We start from the raw sequence: 12,132 nt of genomic DNA, 5'->3' as shown, positions 1-12,132 counted from the left end.
TTTCTATTACATCTTCACAGACAGCCACCAGGAAACAACATTTAATGAAATGCCATTTAATTCTGGGATACACACATGGACAGACTCACAATGACCCTAAGAGGTTCAATTTAAAGTGTCCAATCAAAATGTTGAATGTAGAATAGTGAGAAAAAAATCAAACTCATACACACATTGAGTGCCCAAGGCTCAAGATCCATGAGACAGCATTGCGTTCTAGAACATACAGTATGCATTTTAGTCTTCATTTCTAAAGACTGGTGAAACAAAAAATAATGTCATAGACGTTCTTTAAGTAAGTCAAATTTAGAGCTAGCTAACTAGAAGTGAGTAGAAACTATAATTTTAAATGATCCAAACCTAATGAGAGCCTGAAAACATGTTGATCTAGGGGCACTTCTGAGCACCAGTAACCAGCCTCCAGCAACCATTCTGATACTGTTTCCTGTCACTGAAGTGAAGCCCCCTGCAGTAAATTACATGCAGCATTCAGTCAGCTTTTTTTTTGCAATACTGAAGGATGGCTCAACTTCTCCTAAGCACAAAAACTGGAACCATGCTATTGCTTTTCCTTCTACTGAAGCTGGTTCAGAGTAAGTTACTGAAAAATGTCTAAATATAAGACAACACACTTTAAAGGTTACAGGATATACTTGAAAATTTTACATTTCTGTTTCTTGTTGAAGGAGTAAAATAACTTTTCAAGATTGCAATTTACTTCCAAAAGAGAACTTTGCATAATAAGTAATGCTGGGCAGAGCAATGATTTTAAATGATAACTGCTCATTCAATCCATGTAATAAACTGGAAACAATCATGTTTGCGAACAACAATGTAAAATTCAGATTATTTATAATTTACAAGATGTTTTTTTACAAATATGTTATTGTAAAACCAGTCTGTTTCTGTTTGCAAGTAGACATTTGCCATTGAGTTAAAACAATATTAGTCCTAGCAATATTATACTTTCAGGAAGTTTATTTATTGTTTTATCTATATTTTTAAGATTTTTTATTGTACATGACTAAGACAGTGTCAAAATGCGTGATCTGTCCCAGTGACTCCCTTAGAGATCATTGCTAATTAAAAATATACTAAATGTTTGTCAATATGTGTCAAGCATTTATACAGTTTTATTAAGTTACAAATATATTAATGAAAAATTTCAGATGAACTACGCAATGTTAGAGATTAATGCTCTAAAGTTAGATGACATAATATTTTAATGCTGTTCATGATCATGTTAATGTTTACTCCTTATTGTCTTTCCAAAGAAATATTTGGAAGCTATTTTATAGGTAAATTCTAACAATAGAAGATATTTTTTTAAAACTATGTCATAACACAAAAAAATTACAATTGGAAATTGACAATGGAAAACTTTGCTCATTTATCAGCAAACAATCTGCTTTTTAAATTAGATTGAAAAGGAGTCTTTCCTGTACATTTCTAACTTTTTGATCCATACATTATTATCTTCTGTCTGTTTCAGGCTCTGATAAATATAACAATTTTGATCAACACAATGGGCCCTTTTCTATTGAGGCAGGTCAATCTTCGACAATCTCGTGTTCTTCAGTTCAACAAGGTCTATTAGATCACGGCATCTATTGGTTCAGACTGAAGCATGGAAGGATACCAGAAACAGTACTTATTTCTAACAGCTTAGGAATTGAAAAATATAATATGAATAAAACTCATTTCAAAGGCAGTAAGACATCAACAGAATACAAACTGTTAATCAAAAATTTTAATTCTGGACTCGTTGGAATTTATTACTGTATGACAAACTACAATAACATGATGTATTTTGGAGGCGGCACAAGCATATTAATAAAAGGTAAGATAATCATTTTCATTTTAATAATTATGAAGATTTAAACTGCATAATTTATCACACACATAGTTTATATACGGTGTAAACATTTTGACATAATCCTTTACAGGCACTGTTCAGAACTACTCTTATTTTATTAAAATTAATTCAGGAAAAATTAAACTTAAAAGTGATTTTCTGTTATTCTGCAATGTCAAATTAGTACATTTTCCAAAATTCATCATACAATACATTAATATTGATTGAACAAAAAGTGGATTATTATAATACTCTGAAGAAAGACTGAAAAAAAGAAAAAATCTATGATTATTCACAAGGCCAGTTCTGTCTCAAATAGGACTGATTGTTTCCACTGACACTGCACTGGTGAATGTAAAGTAATGGGCTTTGCCACCATATAGAACTAAATTTACTAACAGGATTTAATTTAAAATCTAATATATTTTTGTAGGACTATAGCACCATGGTTATTCTCACACATACAGCATTTTTGAATCCCACATGGGCCATAGTCTATGTGGTATTTCATCTCACATCTAAAGACATACATGTTACATTAATTAGAGATTCTAAAATGGTCCAGTGTGAGTGCTAGTGTAGGTGTGTGCAGTAGTGTATGCTGCAATGGGCTGGCACCCCACACCTCACACCTGACTCCACCTTAAATCAATAAAATGAAAAAGACATACATTAGATAAGGACACTACAATCAATGATTTTTGCAATATACAAAACAAATTAACCATTTCTCATATCAGTGGCCATCGTCCACTCCCTACCTAACTCTCAACATTGGATAATGTTTTGTAATTTATGTAAAATAATTTTTACCTTGGACACATGCAGTGCCTATATTAAAAATGCAATTTGCTCCTCTTACTATTATATAACTCTAGTACTGAGTTATAAACTTTTTTTACTAAAGAATATTTAATCACACAAAATTATTTTAATTGGTCATTACTACACTATTGAAAAAGCTTTTTGGTGTTTATCACTCATGCAGCAATGGACCATGAGAGAGCTAATGAACTTTCTATGACAATAAGGTTATTTATATTATATTTTAATGTGTGGTTTCAATGCTCATGCTCCTAACCATTATGAATGAGAATGTTGTGATGAGAATCAGCAGTACTGATAAAAAAAAAACTGTGTGCAAGACAGGAATCTTATGGTAGGTACAATCACTCATGCACCAACACGAACTTATAATGTCAATTTACAGCCATTCATTCTTTTATGCTGCATCTCTCTCTTTTTTTTAGAAGGAACTGAAATACCCACTAAAATCCACGTAGACAGGAAAAGCAAACATACTCAACACAGAAAGTGACCAGAACAGGATTTGAGCCCAGAACAGACTCTCTGGCTGTAATCAATTGCTGATCTGCTGCATCTAGCAGAGTACAAAAATATCTAAACACACATCTATGAACTTTATAGTTTTCTAATTGGTTGCTAAGATTTTTGTAATCTACACTCAGACTATCTCAGTGATATTTTTTTTACCACTACATAAATTATTTTGTGATTTTGAATGCCTCTTACTCTAAGAGACTTTCTAAGTAACATTGTATTAAGCTAATGAAGATTTTTCATGTATCAAGACAAACTTTACTTCACTAACTGAAATACTTCCCAGTCTGTTCAGAAAATATACACAAATACTGTATGTGTAATCAAATCACTTTGTCTTCAAATTACTTGTTTTATGTGTTTTTAAAATGTCTCCAGCCACCGATTACTTTCTGATTGCCCTTGTGAACCATCATTTTAGTGCTTTAAAGTAAGTTAACAGATATATAATAAAGGAGACTTTACAAGAAATTATCAAAATTTCTTAAGGTGTTCAACCCTAAAGAGACCCGATGACAGCTTCACTTAAAAAGAGACAAAGTGTGTTAATTTGCAATTCATTTCATCGTAGCATGCAAAACAAAAAAAAAAACAGGACCGACACCCACCTCCTCTAATTATTATTAGAAATACCTATACTGTGTTTAGTCCCTAAATTTTAAAGGAAACTACTCATTGCCGAAATTCATCAACAGGTGAATTAACTAGATAAAATCTGCCATTGATTGTGTCACTAAGTTGTTCTTTCAGGGCCTTTAAATTACAATTAGGTGCAGATAATAAATGATTGAGTAGACAGTTAAAATGAAGGCTGGAATATTTTCAATGAATTGCTGTACTTAAGCAAAAAAGTGAATCAAATCCAATCAAATACAACTTTCACTGAAACATTTCCGTTAAAATATGTAAATTAGAGATTTTGCCAAAATATACATAGCAAAGTTTTCAAAACCTCCTATACGTATCTACTACAGAAATGATGCTTTCTAGCTATGATAAAGATATGGATAGCATCTCCAAACTAGAGCAGTCTTTTCAAAAGAGCAAACCACTATAAAATTCGGGATAGTTTTGAGAAGAGGGCTTTCAGTAAAATTTGTGTGGAATATAATAATTACATTCAGAAATGTACATTTAATGCGTCCTTTTTAATTTAGACTATTCAAAATGCACCCAGATCTAGTTTATAAGCATGATCACCTGTTTCACTGGATCATATGTTTTGTGAACATACCTTATTGAAGCAGAATCTTTGCATATTTATCATTGTCCTAACTGAGCACTGTTTTGGGTATTATCTATGACATTACTGTTATTACGATAACTCACATTATAAGTGAAAGGCTGCCTTATGTTCTGTAAAAATGAAAACAAAACACAGAGAACAGACCAACTTTTTTTTTTTTAATTGTGGGCAGTCATTTTGTAATTTTGTTAATTACGTATGCTGGAACCCCCAGTGTTGGAGAGATAGATAGATAGATAGATAGATAGATAGATAGATAGATAGATAGATAGATAGATAGATAGATAGATAGATAGATAGATAGATACTTTATTAATCCCAGTAAAAGAGTAAAGTCATACACGGAGCTGCTGGAATGGCTACGCTCAATATTTTTGAATGTTTACTCAATATTAATTAAATATCTTCGTTCTTTGCTTTCTATATGCATTTGAGCTGATTTGAATAAGTTGTAGCATTGTAAGTTTGACTGAGTAAGTAACTTTACTAATACTAAATATTCTGAATGGCTATAACTCCTTGTGCTATTTTATCAAACAAGATTAAACATGTTGCTCCCAATAAAGTGTAAAAAATTCAAGAGGCCAATCAGTTATGTTTTACTAATAATATGAAATATGATTAAGAAAGTATTTAAATTTTGAAACTGGAAAAAAATAACATTACAAATTAAACCAGTGAATAAAATGTTTTGAAACACATAAAACATATTATTCAGCAAAAAAAAAATCCATCTACTTCAGAATTGCTTTTTCCCAATGAAAACTGTAGACTATAAGAAGTCTGAATTTATCAAATGTAATGCAAACTACATATAAATGTACTGTATATGTAATATTATTATTAACCAATATAGAGTAGAAGAAACATTTCAGAAAAAAAGTCTAGCTAGTCATCATCAGAAGTAGGAAAAAAATGTTATGAACAATGAATAATTTTTTAAAACTGATCTTAAAAGAATATAAGCATTATTTTAAAAGAAAGAATAAAAGGCTCACATCCAAGCAACAATTTTAAATGATATTACAGAGAGAAGCCGTTTCAGATTCAGCCATTATCGGACCTTCCATTTTACAAATAAAAGTACTCCGTTTCAGATCACAGATAGGTACAGCATCTGGTGGAATCAGACATGATGCAGGGGTCATTTCTGCTTAAAAGCCAGCCTTATTATGTTGAAGTTTCACACACAAAGGCACATTTGCATAAAACTGATGTCAAGTGATCATGCATGCCTATGAGAGAAAATAATACATGGAAATCCACTCCACATCTCTTGGACTGAGACAGTTTCTGGGTCAAATACTAAAACTAGATTCTTGTAGTTGTGTGACTACTGAGCACCATTGCACCATCATGCTTTCCACTATTCATGCTATTAAATTTAACCAGGTATCTTATTTAAATGTGTCTTTCAAATCACTACTTTAGGCTTCACTGTCTTGTTGTTCTAGTTACTACAGTTCTATATACTAAATAGCTTTACAGAATAAATCTGGGTTATAATTGTCAATTTTTTCTTTAAGAGCTGAAGGCGGCTACTACTACTAAGGCTCCAACAACAACAGCCTTTGAAAAACAATCAGACAGCACAAAGAAACCAGATTGCCTCTGTAACTCCAAAAAAGGTATTACAAACATTTGACTCCAGTGGGTATCTTTTTTTTCAAATTATATATTTTTAGAGAATGATTCAAATTGCATTTGGTTTATTAATCTGATATTTAAAAATTGTGAAAGATTTTTAAATGTTAAATAGTATGATTTAGTAGATGAAGTCACTGTATATCTAGGTCATTTAGCAGTGAAGTGTCAAAAGCTGCACTTTGGCCTTTTTTTAATGCAGCTGAAATTTAACCAGAAATCAATAATGAATTATTTAGGTAATTTGAACAGTATCTAGGAGAAATGGCAAAAATGTCGAACATCAAGTCCAAATAAATGGTAACTAAATAGCTTAACATTTCAAGTTGTAACTATATTGTAATGTTACCTGAGTGTAACCAGTACTATCAAAAAAGTATTTTTTCACGTAGCAACTGAATGCATAACAGTTATTATCTCTCTATATGTAAAACAACAAAACATCATGCATCTGTCTATGAGTGGACATGGTGTTCTCCAGTGTTCACAAGGAGGGTGAAATGTATGATGAACAAAAGCAGCATGATGTCCAAAGAAAGGGGAATATAAGGACTAGCATATCTGGTGAACAGATGTTCTTAACTGAACAATGTGATTAAAACAGATGGACTTTCCACTGTGTTTTTGTGTCCATTTTATTAAACAGGCCTTTCACTATGTTGGTACTGTTTAATGGATCAAAGATTTCCCTGGCTAGGAACAACAAACAAGAAACAGGATAGCTTAGACTTTCCACATAAAAATAGAGAGTTCAGTACAGTAAATCTTGTCAGGCATGGCGCCCTATAAGTTCAATATTTAGGAGCATTAACACATGAAGTGGTGGCAATCTGGGATAGAATGCAAGTCATCAAGTGACCCAGCAGATGCCAAGGGATGGTGACCTTATTTTTAGAGAGACACAGTGAGGTCTAGATAGAGGTGGTTTAACTCTCTGTCTTTCAGCCATTAGCATGTGATCCCAGACTAAGAAGGGAGAATGCTCTAAATATATACAATATTTTGCTAGGGGTTAAGCTGGCCCACCTGAGAGACAAGAGTTGAGGGACTGTGGTAACTAGGTGCAGTGGCAAAATTACTATTTTGTTCTGATTATTTATTTCTTCATAAAATTATTTGTTGGTTCCTGTCTGCTTTTTTATAACAAACATATAGTTTTTATACTTTTGGCTTTTTCAGAATTTGTTATAGATATGCAAAGGCTCCACAATACAAATATAGTAGCTCAGCCACACTATGGCCATGCAATTCAGTTGCTTTTCTTGTCTGTCCTAAATCCTGTCCCTAAAGGATATTGAGTTAAGTGCAGGTGTGCAGTCTCTCCTGGTCTCTGAAATAATGTTGAAAGTAGACCCGCTGCAGCCTCCTAATATCTCTACACCCCTAATTTTCAGTTGGGCCAGGGTATCAGGAAAATGGCAGACTTTCAAAGGGGGATTCTAGAGAAATATTAGCAAATGCTCTTTGAAACAAAGCACTAAAACCAAAATGAAACCTAAACATATTGTCAAAAAAAAATCTAACAGTAGACACTAATATGCCTTCCCCTCACTTTTCCCCTCTTGTCAAATGTAGGACTTTTGAGATGTATATGGCTGTTGTTCACTGAATCAATACATATATAGTAGTGACCAGAATTTAAGATGTAGAAAGGAAACCAAAATACCCTGAGAAAAACACAGATAAGACACATTGTGAATATGCAGACTCCATATAGTTATTTTCTGGGCTAGAGTTTAACCCAGGATTCTAGAGTTGTGTAGCAGGAGTGTGAATCACTGCTTTGCCAATACAATATCAAAAATACAAACTAAACAGTGCTATAAAAACACATAATAACAAAATGAAAAACTGAAGAAACTAGGAAGAGGTGGAAATATACCTGACAGATTTTAAACATTGAGTAAAAAAATGATTTATGCAATGCAAATAAAGACAGAAGGTACAAACCAAAAAAGCACTGGATACATTGATTAATAGTAGGTAGAGCAAACTAATTTAATCTGTTAAACAGTTTTGTAGTGATAGTACACTCTTTTTGAATAATAAAGATTGTGAATAATAAGGACAGCACTGAAAAAGCCAGAGAGAAAAATTAAAGCTGAAACAGATGGAAATGAGATTCAGAAGGAAAGCCTATCAATGTACCTTCTGTAAAAGAAGAGTTGAGAAACAGGCAAAAAATTCTTTGGGTACGAGTTGGAAAACCCCTTCTATTGACTAAAAAAAGAAAAAAAACACTTGTTGATTAAGGTTTTGTGCTCTCCTGATCAACATTAGATAGCACCTTTTCAATGCAAAGATGGTTTTAAAAGCAACAGAGTGGTGCTCTGTAGGTAGAGGAGGATAACCAAGGGTGAGAGATCTTCCTGGGATTGACAGTCTCAGAGCTGAGGAAGAAATGTTCCCTTGTTTCTCTAATAGCCCTTTGCTCTTATCCCCTATGCTTATTCCCAATGGGTTTATGTAAATAAGTATGCTCTTGACACTTCCTATACACCGATGTCCTCCTTGTAACCAGTATAAAGAGGAGTTTATTATCATATTAGTCATGCCAACAAATTTTTTTTGAGAAATTACCAATACTATTGTCTTCCTCTACAACAATACTAATAATACATTTATAATAATACATGTTAGTGATATAGCACATTAAATAATGTAGTTATCTCTAGGTGTCTCACAAATAAAAAAGAGTTGTAAAGTAAAATAAATTTAATAAAAATAACAAATGTAAAAACCAGAATTTTACAAAATATATTTAAAATAAACTACAACACAACATTCTGCCTTTGGTATTTGGTTATGACCTGTCTTCTTCTCACCTTTTACTAGTGGAACATAAGTCATGCTCTCTTTGCTAAGAGCTGAAAACAAAAAACAGTTCAACCGGTCTACTGCTACCATTTATTTTGTACAGATTAACAATAGTTAATGTTGGCTATTTGTTTCCTCTGCTGCTTATTCATGCTCAATAATGCATATAAATGTTCTAGGCTCTATCAACATATTATTTTCAATATTATTCTTGCAGTTGTCTTACTTTTATTTGTATTTTAAACAATGAACACAAATTCTTTGTATAAATGATGTAATTATAATCAATGTTTTCCAGTGTGCTTTTAGATTTCTTTCACATTTGAACTTGTTTTACTCTTTCTATAGGTAAGTACTGCATTAAAGTGAGGCCTAATGGCCAAGTTGCTGGAATGTAAACCACTGGGCTGTCAATTCACTAACCAGTGCTGATTCACTGATCAAGTCACTCGCTTAGCCTGTTTCTGCTTCAGTTGTTGTAACTATGTAGATAGACATTTGTGTTATAGATGTATACAAGTTAAGTATAATAAGATGGCGTTTGTAATGCACGAAAGAAGTATATAAGATGACATTTATTTGTTTGAATGTGATTTATATTTTTATTACCTTTGTTAATAACATAAAATATTAAAATGCTGGGATTGGCTCCAGCAGAACCCCATGACCCTGTATTAGAATATAGCGGGATGGATAATGGATGGATGGATGTTAGTAAACATACTGTATATAGAGATGAGGGGAGACTGTACCATGTTATTCCATGGTGTGTAGAGGACAAATACTACAGAGATATCATATCATGCAAAGTGTTTTAATAGAAACTGACTGTTGTGGTTGAGACACCTTGATTAAACAGGATGCTCATAGATCCTTTCGCTGTTAAGGTGTGGGTTGACTTATGATATCTAGAAGAAGGACAAACGTGGGTAAGTGCTGGAGTGGGTAGTGGGAGGTTCCATCAAGGGTATATTATATTTGCTTTATGGAAATCTTTAGTTGTTGTGCTTGCTATTAAAAAAAACAAAATTGATCACAAGAAATGAAAAAATAGCACACTCATTGAACACTGATTAAATAAAAATACATTTTATTAAAGGCATAATAATACTTTCATCCATCCATCATCCAACCCACTATATCCTAACTACAGGATCACGGGGGTCTGCTGGAGCCAATCCCAGCCAACACAGGGCGCAAGGCAGGAAACAAACCCTGGGCAGGGCGCCAGCCCACTGCAGGGCACACACATAACACCAAGCACACACATACTAGGGACAATTTAGGATCACCAATGCACCTAACCTGTATGTCTTTGGACTGTGGGAGGAAACCGGAGCACCTGGAGGGAACCCACGCAGAAACCCAGGTCTCCTAACTGCGAGGCAGCAGCTCTACCACTGCGCCACCGTGCTGCCCATAAAAATACTTTCAGAATACCTTTTATATGCAGAATGAAACAGATTAGTAAAAACAAGACCTTGGGTTATTTTGAACTTGCCTGGTCTTTATTAACAGTTTTAGAATCAGTACGAGTTATAAACTTCTTTCTTAGCATTTCATTGCATGTTGTTCACCTTAATATTTAATTTTTAGTTCATCTGATGTGTAATCAGTAGTTTTAGCTCAAATATATACTAAAAAATCAAGTTAAAAGACTTGTTGCACCTTTACTTTTTGAGTTAAATCTGTTTATTTCATGCATTCTGAGGCACAGCTAAAGTAAAATAAAGATAAAGCAGGAAGGCAGTGATTTATTACAAGGCACACACAAAAACTTTAAAACAATTTATAATTTCGAATTACTGTCTTTGGACTGTGGTAGAAAACTGAACACCTGCAAGAAAACCATGAAAAGGAGCAAGAAATTTGAGGTCCAAGTGCTGTGAGCCAAAATATGACTCTGCATCATTATGCTACTGTGCCTTTGTTCTGGACTAAACAATTTAAAAATGAGCAATGTGTTAGTAGTAGAGAAGTCTGCAACATCTTCATGTTAAATGATGGCCTTTCCACCTACCCTCTCACTAAATAACACAAACGGATGCTGAATTCACACCTGCTTCAGTATCTTAGAGCAATGTCAGCTAAATAAATGTGAGTCTGTAGCATTAACAGATGTTTGTGGCTCCTTTCAGAAAAACTGCTGCAAGCTCTGCACCAAAAATGAAGCACCAGGGTTTTATTTGCAGACATCTTTAAGTTCTCTGCAATATACAGTCTCATAAATTAATTTGTGTTGCTTATTATTTAAGCAAAAACATTTCTGAAATAGTGGACTGGAACAGTATAAACGTTTGTTAAGTTTTTGTTTGAATGGCAGTTCATTACATATGAAGAAAGCAAAAGTTGTAAAAGTTATATAAACTTAACATATAGCTAGACGCCCTATGTCTACATTTATTGTGATATTAAAAGAAATGCTGTTTCAATTTTTAAGTGAAATGTAACTATTCTCAATACATTTACAGCATAGAGTTACTTAAATAGTTTGCAAGTTTAAATCGATAGTTTTATTTTGTCAGTTTCGGTCTTTATCAGTCCATTGAAAGACTAATCTGCGGTGGGCTGGCACCCTGCCCGGGGTTTGTTTCCTGCCTTGCGCCCTGTGTTGGCTTGGATTGGCTCCAGCAGACCCCCATGGCCCTGTAGTTAGGATATAGTGGGTTGGATAATGGATGGATGAAAGACTAATATGAATAATATTTTCTTTATTATGTGCTTAATGTGAACTGCAGTTAAAACTGACAACTTACAGTGCCAGGAGACACGGTTCAGATCCAAATTTCTATATGAAGTATGTTCTTTACTTCCTTTTGTTTGTAGGTTTCTCTGCAAGTTCTTGGGTTTGTATTCCATAAAATGGCGAATATTAGTTTGATTGGCCTCTTGACAAGGAGTGAGTAAGTGTGGGGATGAGTGTGGATCATCTTTGTTTTTAGTAAATTAAATTTCTTCTTATCACTGCATGACAGGCTAATGTATGAACAAACTACTATATTGCAAGGTTTCATAAAAAGACACATTTACTTATTTCCCTGAAATATTTGCATAACATTGCAGCCTTAAAATTTGATAAAACTCTTGTCAGTTTTCTTTGTGCTGGCAATGCTGTTTGAAATGCATACAGCTGTTTCCTCTATAAGGTGAGTTAAACCTGTGTCTTTACTTCATTATACTCTCCTTTAGTGCTTTATTACTATGTAAACATTATTTGTAAAAATATACA

General features: G+C 33.4%; 1 gene segment (V, D, J or C); it reads left to right on the top strand.

The window, feature by feature from the left end:
- Positions 1 to 498: 498 nt before the first annotated feature.
- LOC120532747 overlaps positions 499 to 12,132 on the top strand; it is a 57,013-nt gene continuing 45,379 nt past the window's right edge. Inside the window, 3 exon segments of the V gene segment in view lie at positions 499 to 593; positions 1,493 to 1,840; positions 5,969 to 6,070. Of these exon segments, the coding sequence occupies positions 521 to 593; positions 1,493 to 1,840; positions 5,969 to 6,070 (523 nt within the window).

This window comes from Polypterus senegalus, chromosome 7 (genome assembly GCF_016835505.1).
Source record: "Polypterus senegalus isolate Bchr_013 chromosome 7, ASM1683550v1, whole genome shotgun sequence".
NCBI lineage: Eukaryota > Metazoa > Chordata > Cladistia > Polypteriformes > Polypteridae > Polypterus > Polypterus senegalus.
This window is presented reverse-complemented; position numbering and strand designations above follow the sequence as displayed.